Source organism: Zeus faber (assembly GCF_960531495.2).
Source record: "Zeus faber genome assembly, chromosome: 17".
Taxonomy (NCBI): Eukaryota; Metazoa; Chordata; class Actinopteri; order Zeiformes; family Zeidae; genus Zeus; species Zeus faber.
The window spans coordinates 25,598,484-25,616,144 of NC_137204.1; the positions used below are offsets into that span (position 1 = coordinate 25,598,484).

Here is a 17,661-nt window from a genome sequence, read left to right on the forward strand (position 1 = left end):
GAAGAAAATAAAGTAAAGTAAAGACACGGTCCCATCTATCTCTATAATGTATATTACATATGGAACTGGATAGTGTTTTGAAATCGATTTTTGGCGCACCCGCAACAGCCAGTCGATTTTCAGCCGACACGGCCACAAACGCCAGGGGCACAGAAGCCCCGTCGCCGGCGGTGTGACCCTACCATCAGGAAAGGACTGGGACTCAAAAAATGGCCCTCCACTTTTTTTACCCTGACCAGCCCGAAACAACCAGCCCCGTGGATACTCCACCACCACACCCACCACCTCGACGCACGTACAAACACACCAGCCCTTGATAGCAGCACTTCTAAGCATAATGGATGGATACTCTAGGCTACTTTAACACTAAAACAGAGATATTTTAAGAGCAAAGGTTTGTTGCCAGCAGGCCACCACTGTGAGGACACCGCGATAGATTCAGTCAGTCAGTGTTTCCTGAATGTCTATGTTTGAACAGGCTGCAAAATCTATTTTAACACAAGGAAATAATTCAGATAATACCATTGACAATTTGATCACTGAATTTGAAACTTGAAGGACTTACTCTTCAAGGCAGGTCTATAAAACATTAATAATTACGAACATCAGGTACTGACATTTGTACTTCTAAAGTGCAAGTGCAGTTAAACAATAAATATTTAAATAAAGAAACTCAAAATTATATCTGAAATTGAACGGAAATGAAGTAATACACATTTTTTGGCCTGCTGCAAAGGTACAGGCCTGGGTATTGCTAGTCTATAAACAATACAGTTATATTTAAATAAACAAACACCAGCTTGTGTATATTTGTACTAGTGCTCGGGTACTGCTGGTTCGTAAATTGTGAATAATATCTAAATTAGATTTTCTAAAATCAGTGGCAGTCTTAACTTTGAAAAGAATCCCTCTCAGCTTGGAGAACCAAACGCTTGTCGCACCGACCTACAGTGTTAAAATCCATTCTTACAAACCAGTAATGTTGGTACATATTCCCGGGATAAGGAGGATCCTAAACTGCAATTTCATTTCATGAATGGAGAGTTACGTGACTGGATTATTTCGAAGAGAGAATTGGTCTGTGAAGCAAATAATAATGATATTCAGCAGCTGGTTTTCACCACCATTTCGATAGATTCAGGTGCCCAAATATGAGAATTCGCTGCTTTTGTGTTGTGTTAAATCATTATAAATTATAGATTCGGCACGAAGCAAAAGATTGTGGTCAAATTGAACGTTTTTTCCTTTAATTACTGCTCCGTAATGTGCATCGATTTGAACAAAACTTCAACCACGACACGTCTGCGATGTACCGGTTCTGACAACACCTCAACCGCGTCCGTAGCTCTGGCGATCGCCCTGCTCCGGAGACTTTTAGCCCAAAAAATTCTGAGAATAATACAAATCTGAACAAATGAGAAAGAGGGAGCGTCCGGACAATAAAAAATCCAAAACTGCTTCCTAGCGACCTCCATGACGCGGCCCATGTCTGCGACATCAAAACCAGTTGGGTTCATTTTGGTTCGCTTTCATTTCTGCCACTCCTCTTATGTTATATCCATTGAGTTTTATTCATTGTTATTTGTTTTATTAAAAAATAAATAAATAAAATCCGCTCCATTGGCCGGTGGGCGACCCGCTCTGCTCAGTGCCAGCCATCCCACCGCTGGGCTTTACTAGGAGAAGACGGGAAGACGGTCCAGGACGACCACCAGCCCCGCGTGCGGCCAGCCTGGTTTGGTTGTACTGGTTGTACTCAAATTGATGATGGTGAAGAGGTTGTGTGTATGTGTGTATACATGTGTGTCTGTGGATATGTATACAGTATGTACATACAGTATGTACTGGATATGTGCGTGTCGCGAGAGAGACAGCGAGACTAAAGCATGAAACCAATGTCTGTAGTGAGTAATGCGTTGATGTGCTATGCGGGTTTGTCCGTTAAATATACATGTATGTATTGATATTTTTGAAGGTTTTTATCCTTTGATTTGCCTCAGGATGACGTACACTCAGGCCCCGCTGAACCCCCACCCTCCTTCAAGCCTCCGCCCCCGCCCGGGGTGCAGAGGCGTCCCAGCAGGAGGGACAAGCTCAACAAACGGCCCTCGTCCGAGTCCTCCCACTCAGGGCTGTACTTCACGGCCCCGGCGTCTCGCAGCCACCACCACCACCACAAAACTCCGCCCGGTCCGTCGCAGCTTCCCCGCGCTAAGGACCCTGCCGCGGACCCGTCCCAGGAGTACTCAGCCGTGCGAAAGAGGCAGCCCCCATCGGTGCCCAAACGGGACCCGGTAGTGGGCACCCAACTCTCCATGGTCACCCAGCGTCCCGTCGGCCCCTTCCCCAGGGTTCAGTCCCCTAACAGGGGTGCCAAGAATCCGACTCCATCCCCTTCGCCCCCGCCTCCGCCCCCGCTGCCTGCTCCCCCTCCACCGCCCCCTCTGCTGCCCCTCAACCCTGTGTGCAGGCCCTCCCCTGCCTCCCCGGGCTCCAAGCAGCAGTTTGTGATGGTGGAGGTTCACCGGCCCAACGCCGAGCCGGACGTCAACGAGGTGCGACCGCTTCCCCAAGCCCGAGGTGAGGCCAGGACGCGGAGGGGCTGATGGGAGTCTTATGTGTCGCATTATGGTATCGGAATCCGAATCAGTTTATTCGGCCAGGTACATTTACATATACAAGGCATTTATTGTGGTAAGTTGCTGTACAGACAATTGGGATAAAAAAGAAGCAGTCTGAGAAAAGAGCCAAATGTACGAAAATTGGCGAATACAAAACCAAAAATGCGCAGGATAAGGAAATAGTTGGGACGAGTGATAAATATACTGTGTATGAATATACTGTGTGGGATGAATACATATGTATCCAAAAGTACAGGCATGGATAACAATGGATGACCAGGTATACTTGATTACTATGTTATTAATTATTACAGTGTCTACAATGTTTAGAGTAAATGAATGTGATTTGTCTTGTCACCACTTGACACTGCATCGTCTCCACTGGTGCATGTGCATACGAATACAGGGCCGCAGGCGCCACTACACTTTGCAATGCAAATGCTTTGAAATGCGATGGTCAGAGCTAAGAGTGGGAAATTCCAAAGGTCAGGGACAAAACTGGCGGTACACGGTTTTATACAATGGTATGTTGAGCATAGGGTATTTGTAGATCTTAAAAAAAATTTACCCGCTGTGCAATTTTGGTTGACGTCTACGATCGGAAATTACTATGAATACTATGAATACTTTAGCCGTCATTTTAATGTGTTATTTTCCAGTGATTGTATTTGGCTGTCAGGATTTTTTTGTAAGTTTGGACACCGAAAAAAGATAAAAAAGATTTAATTGCTAAAAGTGGTTTATAGGTTAGATTCCGGGATTCTCCGGGTCAGTGACCAGCTTTAACCAGAACAAAGCAACGTGACAAGATGATGCCTCGTTCTCACCGGGAAATGGTTCGGTCCAATTCAAATGTATTCATGAAGCACATAAAAAAAACAAAAATACAACAAAAGTCGACCAAAGTGCTGTACAATCAGATACAGCAAAAAAAACATAAAACAGTGCAATAAAAAAACACAAAGACCAGTTTAGAAGACAGGGACAATAACGATAATAAAAGCAATAAGACCATAAGAAAGGCAACTCTCATACTAAGTTAAAAGTCAAGGAATGAAGATGTGTTTAAAGGGCGGTATTTGAAAGCATGCGGTGTAGGAGCCACCTTAACATGCCGAGGCGGCTCGTACAGCTGCAAAGGCGCGGCCTCCTCCGTGCTTCAACCTTGGCCCTGGGACAACCAGAAGCGACTGGCCGGTGGACCTGAGTGACTGTGACGGGGCGTGCGGTTGCGAAAGGTCACAGAGATAGGTTGGAGCTCGCCCGTTTATTGATTTGAAGGCAAACAATAAAATGGGAGCCAGCGAAGGGAGGCCGGCACGGCGAAACTGTGCTCCCACTTGCGTTTTCCCTGTTGAAAAAAAACAAAACCAGCTGCAGCATTCCGGAGCAACCGCCAGCGTGAGAGGGAGGACAGGTCAACACCAACATAAAGACCATTGCAGAAGCGGGGGTAGTTTCTTTGTTGTCGATGATGTGCTGATGAAGAAGGAATCTCCGCTGACGCCGACTTGATTATAATAATACGTTTATTACAAGGAAGAACAGCATCAAACCAGACTTGCCATGGATGTCATGGAGAGAAGGGAGCCAATTCATTCTCTCTCAAATGGAGGAAGACTCTGTCTCATATACTTGTATAGATATAACGTAACACATCTGGTTCCACTACATAGATCACAGTTCAGCCCCTGTCTGACATAAATCTAAGCATAATCCACTTCCCTTCGCCCCAGGTGCCCCTTCCACTTCCTTTCTCACAGGGGCCCCTTGCAACATATGTCAGTAATTATATTATACAATGGGCTCTCTCTTGGGAAACCAGTGCCCTCTTCACCCCAAATATTCCAGACACCTCAGGGGTCTAGTAAAAAGCATGACTTGACTTGACCTTACAGCAGATAAGCTGGAAAAATCAAGATTTGATCATTGAGTTTATCTGTTCGTCCAATTTAAAACCCCTGTCCATTATCATGCCCAGATTATTTTTTTGACAGTGGTTTTCACATATGACAGAGGCACAACTGGGCGCAAATACCCGGACTTCAGTTTGACTCTCATTAAAGTTTGAGAAATTCAAGGCCATCCAAGCTTCGATGTCCTTGAGTTTGCCTCTTTCCGTTTCCAAGGCAGGTAAATTTGGGCGTCATCTGCACAACTCAAGGAAAAAATCAAAGATGGTGGCACGTGGACAACGCACGGCTTGGCGTCTCTCCGGCTTTTGCGAATTAGTGTTTATTTATCTGACTATCCTACTTGTTTTCACTCGAAACACTCGAGCAAAACAAACCTACAACAGGAACTCACTATTGGATTTACATCAAAGCTGCAGGAACTTAGTTTTGGATCATCACAACTTTGAACAGCTCCCTCCGGAGCTGATCAGATCACCCTGACCAGATGGACAATTCTTACCGACCGGAAAGGCTCGTAGACGGAGACGCGACTGCAGGCAGAGATGGGGTAAGCGAGGTGGAGTGCGTGCTAAGCTAAGACTAAACCCGCACTGAACTGCGTTGCCTATCATCTTCCTTGCCAACGTGCGTTCTTTGTTCAACAAGCTGGACGAACTCAAGATATGGACCCTCACACAGAAAAGCCTAACATCATGTTTTTCACTGAAACTTGGCTTAGCAACAAGCGTGGTAGAACTAGAAGGACGCTCTATCTTCAGAGCAGACAGGACTGCAGAGACTAGGGAGAAGAGCAGAGGAGGCGGCTTATGCATTTATGTAAACAAAACTTGGTGCATGGACTGCATCACTCTTGATGCCCATTGCTCTGCTGAACTGGAGTATTTAATCGTGAGATGGAGGCCCTTTTACCTTCCACGTGAGTTCAGCTGCATTGTTGCCATTGCTGTGTATGTTCCACCTGATGCCAACAGTGAAGCGGCAATGAAGGAACTTTCTATTGCCATTAATAAGCTTCAGACTAAACATCCAGATGGGGCTTTTATTGTCACTGGAGATTTTAACCATTGCAACCTAAGAACTGTTCTCCCTAAATTTCACCAAAATATTACACAAGAGGCAGTAAAACTCTAGACCATTGTTATACTAATGTTGCTGCTGCTTACAAAGTCACCCCCCTCCCCCACCTTGGTCAGTCCGATCACATTTCTCTGTTTTTCAAACCAAAATACTCCCCTCTCATTAAACGTGTGAAACCAACAACAAAGACCGTTAAAGTCTGGATGGAAGATGCAGATCCCACTCTTCACGACCAGCTACAACACACTGACTGGAAAGGGTTTTTTGCTGATGCCCCCAAGGTCTCTCATACCAACATTCACACAGTAGCCAAATCTCTCATGGATTACCTCAACGAGTGTGCAGAGGGAGTGACGACACATAAATCACTGAAATTATTCACTAACCAGAAATCCTGGATGAACAAAGAAGTTTACCTTCTCCTCAAGGCCAGGGATGCAGCCTTCAGGTCGGGAGACCAGGAGGCCTACAGCTCTGCCAGATCCAATCTGAGGAAAGGAATATCCAGGGCCAAACACAACTACAAGCAACGGATTGAAGAGCACTTCAACTCCTCCGACCCCCGGCATATGTGGCAAGGCCTACATACACTCACCAACAAATCCCCATGCAACTCTCCCCCACCCTCCTCCACTTCCCCTCCCAGACAAGCTGAACCACTTCTACGCTCGATTTGATCGGGAAAACAGGGATGCAGCCTTCAAGTCAGCTGTTTCACCAGACGAGGACACTTTCCCATTCTCCACCTCAGAGGTTTGCGACATCCTGAGCAGGGTGAATGCTCGGAAAGCTGCTGGCCCTGATGGAGTCCCTGGACATGTGCTGCGAGCCTGCGCAGAGCAGTTGGCTGGTGTCTTCACTGACATCTTCAACATGTCACTAGCCCAATCAACAGTCCCCCACAGTTTTAAATCTGCCACCATTGTTCTGGTGCCTAAACACTCTACAGCCAAGGAACTGAACAATTTCCGCCCTGTTACACTGACACCCATCATTGCAAAATGTTTTGAGAGGCTGGTCCTCTCACATCTCAAAGCCTGCCTGCCCCCTTCACTGGACCCGTACCAATTTGCCTACCGACGCAACCCATCAACTGAGGATGCTATCTCCACAGTGCTCCATCTAGCACTACCCACCTGGATAGCCCCAAACATATGTTAGAATGCTGTTTATTGACTTTAGTTCTGCATTTAACACTGTGATCCCCTTCAAGCGAATCTCCAAGCTCAGCCAGCTTGGCATCAGCAACTCACTCTGCAACCGGATTATGGACTTCCTTACTAACAGACCCCAGGCTGTTAAATTGGGGAGTCTCTCCTCTCCACTATCACCTTGAACACTCGCGCCCCGCAGGGTTGTGGGATCTGTGTTGAGCCCTCTGCTCTACTGTCTCTTCACTCACGACTGCGCCCCTGTTTATGGCTCCAATGCCATAATCAAGTCCGCAGATGACACCACTGTGGTGGGCCTGATCAGAGATGAGGATGAAACAGCATATAGGGATGAGGTTCAACATCTAACTACGTGGTGTAAAAACAATAACTTGGAACCATTGTGGACTTCAGGAGAACCAGGAGCAGGGCACACACCCCCCTCCATATCAGCGGTGCTGAGGTGGAGCGTGTGTCTAGCTTTAAGTTCCTTGGGGTCCACATCACAGAAAATCTCTCTTGGTCCCTCAACTCCTCCAGAGCATATATTACAAACTGCATCTCTGTCTGGTACGGTAACTGCAGCGTTGCCGACCGCAAGGCACTACAAAGAGTAGTGAACTCTGCCCAGAGGACTATTGGTTGTATACTCCAACCCATCCACAACACATACCATGACCGCTGCTTAAACAAAGCCAAATCCATTGTCAAGGATGACACCCACCCTAACCGTGGACTTTTCACTCTTCTCCCATCTGGCAAGCGATACAGGAGCCTGCGCTCCCGCACCAACAGGCTCAAGTACAGCTTCTTTCCAGAGGCTGTAACACTGTTGAATACACCCCCACCCCCCTCTAGCACTGGACTTTTAAATAGTTACCTGCTTACCTGTTGTTACCTGCTTACCTGTTGCATCTCACTTTCTGCAATGTTCACCTGTTTACATTTACTGCCTTTCACTGCGTAACTGTTTACACTCACTACTGCACTGTTTCATCAATTGCCCTTGCACTGCTTTCACCTAAAAACTGCACAATACTTTTTTAAACGTAACTTTTTTTATATATTCCATAACCTGACCAAAACCTGCACAATATACATAGATATACTACATGTATATGTATAGTATTTATATAAAATGTCTATTTATACTCTCTGTACATAATCCCCCTACACTCCTGACAAACCTGTATTTATAACCTTACACTGTTGTACATAATACATCTCTTTTGCCTACATAACTGCACAGAAACACTGCACTCAAATAGCACTTTGGTATTTAAATGCTTCTTTTGCACTTCTGGTTAGACGTCAAATGCATTTCATTGGTTCTGTACCTGGACTCTGCTAGTGACAAGTTCAAGTTCAAGTTCAAGTTCAAGAGATTATTTGTCACATACATATACATACGGTCATACATATATGCAGTGAAATGTCATGACACCCGGTGATGACGCAATAAAGTTGAATCTAATCTAATCTAAAACAGTGCAACGGGATGACATATTTTCTACGAACGGACATCTCAGGGGAGCACATAAAATGGGGAAAAGGGATTGGCCCAAGGATAGAGCCCTGAGGGACCCCACAAGGGAGAGGCTCTGTCACCCAGGCAGACAGAAAAACCTCTGCTGGACTGGTCAGACCTGAACCTCCAGAGCAGTACTTTAATACCAATACCATGGAGGATCCGGGCGAGAAATATAATACCATTTTAATTGGATTTAAAAAATAAGATTCAAACAAGTTTATTCCTGACCAAAGATTTTTCTGCCTTTTGGCCCCTTTCACACCAAAACGACCTTTCGGGAGCTGGAAACGAAGCGCTCAGCAAGGCCCGTGTGCAGACGGAGCTCCTTGAAACGCCGACGTCCGCCCCTTCGAGCTGAGTCGGGAACGCTACGAGCGACGTGGTGCTGTTCACCCCCGTCTCCGTGCGAAGTTTGAAAGTCTCTCTCAAGTTCAGGAACGGCGTCCGGTGTCGTACAGTGTCGTGTCCGAATATTTTGGAGACGCTCAACACGCTGCGCGCACCTAATGTTCTTCTGCGGCGTTCCACATTCGGTTTGTCTGACGTAGTAACGCCCCCCCCCCCCCACTGGCCCGGCGTGCTGATGTCAGCGTTTTCATTTCATTTCATTTTTTTTTTCTCAACAGGCGGGGGGAAATTTCGTTTTCAGAAAGATCCATATGTATACCGTGTATACAAGTGGACGAGGCTCATTACCTCCGTGGGGAGGCACAGGCTCAGCCCCCTGGACTCTGGCTTTCCATCTGAGATTTCTGTGATGTAGTACCGGCTGCCGGCTCTGTTTTCCCGCTCCACCAGATGCGGTTTCGCACTCACAAAGTATTTCCATTCGCCTCTGTTCGGATTCCACACATCCGTTTATTTTGTAGAAGGCAAAAAAATATTGAAAAATAAAATAAGGAGGGCACATCCACGGCGTGTCTTACGGAATAAAATATTGGGGTTATTCTGTCCCCGATTCCGCGGAAAACTATCTGCAATGTCTTTTTAAGTGTTTGCCATGTGCCGACGCTACTCATTCCGCCGGGTTTTATTGTAATTTTTTTTTCATATTCACCGTGTGACTCCCTGTGAGTTGAATTTGAGGTGATGGGGGAGATGCCTCATTCTGAAGTGTTTTGGTTCAGTGCATTTTGGAGCAGGAGGTGCAGCCCGCTCCCCGTCCCGTACTCGACAGGGCGGTGATGGTCGACGAGACGGGAGGCGACCAGGTCGGGTTGTGCGATAGCGTCCTCGCATTCCGAGGTATGCCTCCGTTTTTAGGCGGAAGCAGTTTGTATTCACAGTGGCGAGCGCTTTGCTCTGAGCCCCTGTGTATCTCCGGAAGGAACAGCGAGAGTAGTGATGCCTTTTTTTGTATGAAGGGGAACTTTTACGAAAGCTCCCCTTTTCAGCACCTCGGCACATACATTTGGGCCTTCGAACGCGCCAACTGTGAAATAAGACGACCCGCTCGATTTGAGACACATCGGAATAAGAACTGTCCCCGTTCTGAGTAACTCCACCCAGAGCTGGAGAAATCTTTCCAAAGAAAGAGGAACTAATACTGTACAACTGTCCGTGACAAAACTGCAGACGGGGGAAATAAGTATTTCAAAGATAATTCCGCTGTGTGTTTCTTTCTCAAAGGAATGATAATAAAAAGGTGTTTGCGGCAGGTTGAGGGCAGGACGCGGCACGCGATCCGTGAAGCGGACAAACAGAACAAACTTTTAGATGAGGCCTCGTGGATCTGAGAAGTGAAGATTCAGCAACTGGTTTGCTCATTTCCCGCCTCAAATTTGTTTCAGAAGCAGATTTTGGTGGACTGATGGGGTGAAATCAGTCAAAGTTTACGTACTTCATACAAACAATTGCAGAGTGGACGTGGGGAGCAGCAGCATTTTCATTTGAAGCCACACACACTGAAACAGTCCGTCGAGGACAGGAGGCCTATAGAGGCATGTTATAATGGCTAGAATGAATAATCTAAAAAGGTATTTTCAGCAAAAAAACACTTGTTTTGAGGTAATAATAATAGGTCCTCTTTAACATGTATATTGTGCATTTTCATATCACATTGGTGATCAAAAAAAACAATACATGGCACATACTGTACACAGCCCCATATAAATACCTAAAGTATCACATGAAGAAGTGTGTGTGTGTATCATCTAAAGTGTGTGAAAATGATAAATTGTAATATTTTTGCCGTTTTGAGATGCCCCATTTAAATACGCGATCCCTGTGAGAACTTTTAAAAAACAACCCCTTTTCTGATTATCACAGGCAGAAATTAGATGATGCAAAGGCGTGAGTTGAAAATTATGCATGTGTATATACAATTACCTCCAGATAATTAGTTACAGTCTGCTGAAAATTGTCTCCTTTGATAACGCCGAATATTTGGCGATATTAGGCAGGGAGACAAATTAACAGCCCATCCAGAATAAATCCTTAATTCGGGTTAAAAAAAAAAATAAAATAAAAAATAAAAACCTTTAATCCTGCTTCTAGTCAAGAAAAACAAATTTCCTAATGCAGCTCTTGGCAACGGATGTACTTGTCTTTGATGAAGTCTTACTAATTCAATCTTACTTACTTCACAGTGATACATACCCAGAAATTAAATAAATGAACTAAACCAGCCAACATATGTTTGGGAGTTTCACAGGCTTTCACGGGGGGGGAAAGGTGCTGAGGCCAATCAAGCAATTAGGGGATTGAATTAAGGCGGAGATTTTGATGGCGCTGTAAGTAATAGTTAATAATGGATAATAAGTGACTTGTGCCTGCACAGGAGGCTCCCTGTCCCAGCTGCCGGACAGCGGACAGACCCTCAGCGAGGACAGTGGCGTGGACATCCCAGAGTCAGGACACATCAGCAAGGACTGCAGCCCCCACCCTGCACGCCCCCCTCCACGAGACGCCCAGGGGGGTGGAGGGGAAAACACCAACAAGCCGGTGAGCGGGGTGGATGGATGGGCGTGTAGATAGGTGGATGGACCTACGATTTGGATGGATGCGTTTAGGGCAGGGGTGGATGGAATGGTGGATGGATGTATTAAGGGACTGATGATGTGGTATATGGACGGACGGATGGATGGATGCATTCTGGGATGGATGGATGGATGCATGCATTAAGGTGTGGATACATATACAGTATGAGGGAATGGATGGATGGATATATGGATAGGTGGATGGACCGGCAGTTGGGATGGATGCGTTAAGGGCAGGGGTGGATGAATTATGTGATCGATGATGTGGTGTATGAACAGATGGATGGATGCATTTTGGGATGGATGCATAGATGGATGGATGCATGCATGCATTAAGAAATGGACGGACAGATGGATGGGTGGATGCATGCATGCATTAACGAATGGATGGACAGACAGATGGATGGATGGATGGATGGATGCATGCAGTGAGGAATGGATGGACAGATGGATGGATGCATGCATGCATTAAGCAATGGACAGACAGATGGATGGGTGGATGCATGCATGCTTTAAGGAATGGACAGAGAGATGGATGGATGCTTGCATGCATTAAGGGTTGGGTGTGTTGATGGATGGATGCATTTTGGAACGGTTGGATGGATGAATAGATGGAAGGATGCCTGCATGCATTAAGGGATGGATGGATGGATATGTGAATTGAGGGATGGATGGATGGGTTCGTGGGGTAGATGGGCGGATGGATGAATAGATGGAGGTTTGCATGCATGCATTAAGGAATGGATGCGTTGATGGATGGATGCATTAAGAGGAGGTGTGGATGGATGGATTGATTGATGTCTGATAGGTGCATGGGCACATTACAGGATGAATGGATGGATGGATGAATGGATGCATTAAGGTGTGGATGAATTGATGGATTAATGGATGGAGAGATGGATGGATGGATGGATGGATGGATGGCGTGCCCAAAGATCCGGACCCTGCTCTCCAGCCCTAACCCTGACCTGTTCTCTGCTCTCCCCTGTTTGCTCACAGAGCGTTTCCTTCTCTGTCTCCCATCCATTGATTGAGCCACATTTGAATTTTGGTTTTAAATCACGTCACCCCATCCCATCGCTTGCATCATCATTTCATCACTCAGGACTCAGATCCCGCCTTTGTTCCAATCCGGCGTTGGAAGGGAATAGCGGCTTGCCGACCCGTGGTAAAGTAGCAACGGCGGGGTGACGCGAGGTCGACGTCGGGTCTAAAATAAGAAATACGTAGGCACCGGGAACGTGAACGACTCAGCGCCGCGCCCTTCCTCACAAGACATATTTTTACCGCCCCGGGTCCAGGCGCTTTATCTCCAATTATTCCACTAAGAATGTGAAGCGGGGGCGCGCTGAAAGGAAGCTAATGTCCTCGTTAAAACGCGCCAGACAGACACATTTATGCATGAAAGCGGGTTAAACTAGAGAACATTAACATCAGAAAAGGGTTTTTCACGAGAGGGCTCGGTGGGTCAATTCAGGTAAAAAAAAAAAAATGTATTGTGCAATTGTCGTCCTCGGTGTAGACATTGAATACATGAATTGTTCTACGGCTAAATCTGTCGGTATGCGAATATAAAAATAACTTTGGTTCCTCTATCTCTCCAGCCCGGACTCTTGGAGCCCACCTCCACCCTGGTGAGGGTAGCAAAGAGTGCCAGCACCCTGGGCATCGCCATCGAAGGCGGCGCCAACACTCGCCAGCCCCTGCCACGGATAGTCACCATACAGGTGGGTCGTCTCCCGTTCCCCCCCCCCCCCCCCAAAAAAACCTGTTTCCTTCCACCGCACGCTACAAACCTAGGACCGTGCTCATTATCACGGCCCGACGAATAGTCTGCGATGCGCGACTCCAGGACGATTCGTTCTTGGCGAACGAATCGTTAAAAAAAGCCGGCGAGTTCAACTTTTACTCGCAAATTACTTAAAAGGAAATTGAAATCCGAGGCAAAAAGGCCACGCCCACTTGGCTCAATTCTTATGAAATGTGAGCGCCCTTCACTCTTTGGATTCCGCCCAAAATAAATATTTTTGACGGAATCAAACGATTCCCCCGTCGGAATTCACATCTCAGAGCCGACGGATTGCTTCCCCCTGAGCGAGCCGCCGAGAACCGAGTCTCCAAAGAGAGTCGAACTTCTCACCGCGGCGGACGGTCCCCACCGTCGCGACTTCCATGAATCAGTGCCGCCGCGACGCGAGAAAATAATTTCCATCCTGCTTTTCTTCCAAGTGGAATTTGGGAAAAAAAAAACAAAAAAAAAAACTTTCAGGGCACACACTGGTCGAAAAAAACCCCCAAAAAAAACAGCGGACTAGAGCAAGAAGTTCTCCAATCACACAATTAAAGTTTATTCTCACCCTAATTACCACGCCGCCTGCTCGGCTCGCGGAAATGATAAAGTGTTCTCCTTGGACCGCTAACTGTGTTTAGCCTTGAGAGTTCTCTTTTTGTTCTCCGCCCACGTTTCCGCCCGCCCACCTCGCAGGTGGGATTTCATTTCCTTTGAGCCCTTTTTTTGGGGGGGGGGGTTCACACCGAGCTGAACTCACACTGAGAATCCTGCTGCTTTTTTCCATACCTCTGGGTCATTTTACGTCGACGATTACAACCTTTAATGGTCTCCATCAAAAAGGCCCAATCCGCCCGGGAACGTCAACAATGCACGGCAATTAATCTTCCAGCGCGCGGCAATCGCCCTGTAGTGTGTCATTGACATTTTGGGACAAAGGCAAAAAAAAAAAAAAGAAGAAGACATTGGCTGTAAACCCAGCGGAGGAAGTGCACGGCAGCCACTTGCAACTTTGGTTCAGCGGCCGGCCTCAGTTCAGCGTTGACTTGCGGCGTTTAATACGGCGTTAAAGGAACTTATATCCGAAGCGTTGGGCGGTGCGGTGATAATATTACTTTCCCCGGTAACGAGCACTGTCACAAATTACCAATTCAATTTCAGTGATGATATTACACTCACGCACAAAGAACCAACCTTAACTTTTGTGGGTTCGACCCTGGCGTTACCGTTGGGCGTGGGCGGGGGGGGGGAGACGGGGCCGGTTCACTGCGCGAGCTCGACATTTACTTATCGCGCCGCGTCCGCACGACGCGCACTCCGGGCGGAGTTGGCAGGGAGTAATAAGTCAAGTAATGATATTACTTTTGAAAAGAGTAATAAGTAATGAGTGATAAATAAAAAAATAAAAAATTGAGGAAGAATGACCTTGAAGAAGACAATGTACTGTGACAGGCAGAATGTGTGTGGAATAATAACAATGATGATAGTGATGAGAATAATGTTCCATTCAACAAAGCTTCATATCATCCTCGGTGTGTCCTGCGTCATTTCATCAGAGTTTGAAGCCACTGACCATGTTTGTTTCAAGAGATCGCAGCAGTAAAACGGCAACTCACACGACTGTACCCCCGTGCAATATGAAGGTCTGTCTGTCTGTCTCTCTCTCTCTCCCTCTCTCTCTCTCTCGCTCTCTCTCTCTCTCGCTCTCTCTCTCTCTCAGCCTCACACCCTCCAAACAGACACTGGTTGAAATAAAAAAGGGCGCTGATTGCGAGGGTGGGTGCAGAAGCAGAGGGAAAATCAGCACATTCAAAATCAAATGGAGGGAGGAAAAACAAGAATGTGATGTCGTAGAATGAAACGGAGGAGGAGGAGGGGGAGGAGGAGGGGGAGGAAGGGCAGGAGGAGGAGGAAGAAGATGAGGAGGCGGAGGAGGAGGAAGAGGAGGAGGAGGAGGAGGGAGAGTAGGAAGAGGAGGAGGAGGAAGAGGAGGTGGAGGAGGAGGAGGAAGATGAGGAGACAGAGGAGGAAGAGGAAGAGGAGGAGGCAAAGGAAAAGGAGGAGAAATAGTAGGTGGAGGAAGAGGAGGAGGAGGAGGAAGAGGAGGAGGAGCAGGAGGAGGAGGAATAGGAGGAGGAAGAGGAGTAAATGCCAACATCCAGGTCTCAAAAGAAGTAACAAGGAATGAACAGCTCAACAACATAAGATGGAATAAATAAAAATAATAACGACAGTCTCATCCGCCAGGACATTTACATATACAAGGAATCTGTCTTGTTGAGGATGGTGTCAGACAATCAGGAGGCCAAAAAAAAATAAATACAAAATAGAAAAATATATGTAAAAAAAAAATATATATATATATATATATACATGTATATATATATATACTAAATATGCACAGGGACAAACACAAATAGCCGAAAATACAAATCAGAAATAGTGAAATGTATAAAAATATACAGAATATACAAGGTGTGACTCTATGCAGAGAATAAATGATTATTATTATGATTATCAATAAGATCAAGTATATACAGTGTGAATTCAGTGAAATGCCAAATACATATGGGTGTTTTTGTGGCTTTGTGGCAAACCGTCCCAATTTGGGTTTTCACATTTTGCCAAGCAAACCACTTGACCGTCTCCCTTTTCGATTTCCGGAGAAAAATAAAAAATCCCGCTCAGGGAAGAGAAGCCGGCAGCCCTGCTTCCCCTAATCACACATATTTTGTGAGTCGTAAGGGCGGGGGACGAGTCCGGCGAGGTTAACGTTTACATCAGCGCTGCTCCTCTGCCGCTGTTGATCCTCCGCCCGGAAGAATCAGCCCATTAGTCAGCGCAGACAGAGCCGTGGGTTGTGAGCGAGCTAATGAGAAGCTCCTGGCATTATCAGCCAGGGGTTGGGTGTCCAACTGTCACATTTAATTGGGTGGAATTTATTTTCATTCACTGGCCGTCTTGTCACATGTCGGGACCGAGGAAAGCGGCAGCAGCATCATCTGTATCTTCTTATTTGATTGTTTGCCTTCTCCCTATTATTTATCGTAAATGATGCGTAGCTGGCGGAGGTAGTTCTGTCAGACTACTTGACAGCACCACGCGCTTCCAAGCCCGTAAGAGGCCTGGCCCGACCTGCTTTGCTGCCTGCATTGCTGCGCTGCCTCCACCTCCCGGCGATGCAGCGCTTGCGAACGATTCTCTGAATATTCTAAACGGCTGTAGCCGGTCACGCGGCTTGAATCGAGATGCGAATTGCCAAGGAAAAGGCGCGAGAGCACCCGGTCAATGGGTCACGCGTGCGTCCCAAGCAGAGGCAATGACTCCAGAACCTCGTCGCCAACGAACGACTCCAGCAATTGGGGAGATTTGTTCGCTGCGAAAGAATCGTTCGCAAGCAAAGGAGGTCCAGAAGCCGCGAGCGACAACAGTCGCGTCTCGTTCACGGACGGGGGTCCGCGAGTCGTGAACCGCGAGTCAGAGCAAGAGCTTCGGTGAGGCTTCCATTCACCACTCAGAGCCAACCATTCTGTCTGAATCAAACAAATTAGGAGTCAGTAAATTTAACTTACGTTTTCAATCGTATAGAGTTGAACCTCTAAAAAGAGTCAAACTTTTCATCAGTTCCGCCTCCACCTGCATCCACCTGTTGGGTTCTTCTCTTCGATCTAATGGGGGGATTCGAGCTCATCGCTCCTATATTTCTAGCTCAGTGACGATGCCTCTGTTTGCTGTCGTGCCCAGACGCCTAAACTGAAATGATTAAAAAATATTATGATTATTTTAAGGTAAATCTGACAGTTGTCTGTCAAAATTAACCGCCGAACAATAACGCCGAACCACGATACAGACACTGTATTTGGAGACGTTTATAATATTATACTTATCAAAATGCCTCAAGGTCCCAGTACAAACACAGTAAAGGGAGGAGATTTTGTGAAACCTGGGTTTTCTAACAAACCTGGAAAACCATTCTCTGGTTATCAGGTGAAAAGTACATACAGCAGCTAACTTTGTATTATCGGGCCTTTGAGAAAGAGAGATTGATGGGTAGATGGATGAATAGATAGATCACATCGAAAATATTTTCTAATATAGAAAATATGCAATATGCAAGAAACCAACAGATTTACAAGAAGGTAGAAATTGAAAATACTTTATTCATCCCCGGAGGGAATTTCAGGCATTGCAGCAGCAAAAAAAAGTGCAGTCGAGACTGATAAAAATAAAAATGGATAAGAAATAACACATAATGTGTTATTTCTTATCCGATTTGTATTTTTTATTTTGCATTCATTCTGTACATAAGATTCACTCATTCACTCTAGAGGGGCGCAGATACCAGTGTTTTATTGTGTTGTCCGCACTTTTAAACTTCTAAACAATTCCACTTTTATAAGACATGTATATTTTTTCTGGTGAATAAAAAAAAAATTAGAACAAAAATGTTGTGTCGATGGCGCTGTTCAACATTCTCTATAAACACAAGAACAATGCAGCGATTGTCGCATTCGGCAGGGTGTCAAGCGGCCATGTGGCAAATAGCCATGTGCCATTGTTGGTCCTCCAAACCGCTTGCATTCTGGGAGCTGGCTAAA

At 46.2% G+C, this 17,661-nt stretch overlaps 1 protein-coding gene across 1 annotated transcript in view; it reads left to right on the forward strand.

The window, feature by feature from the left end:
- The window catches only part of whrna (whirlin a), a gene marked incomplete at both ends in the record, with an annotated part of 163,313 nt that overhangs the window by 141,835 nt on the left and 3,817 nt on the right, over positions 1-17,661 (forward strand). The window contains 3 exons of the mRNA XM_080017523.1: positions 2,001-2,580; positions 11,076-11,239; positions 12,879-13,001. Coding sequence (XP_079873649.1) covers positions 2,001-2,580; positions 11,076-11,239; positions 12,879-13,001 — 867 coding nt within the window. The remainder of the gene's footprint in view (positions 1-2,000; positions 2,581-11,075; positions 11,240-12,878; positions 13,002-17,661) is intronic.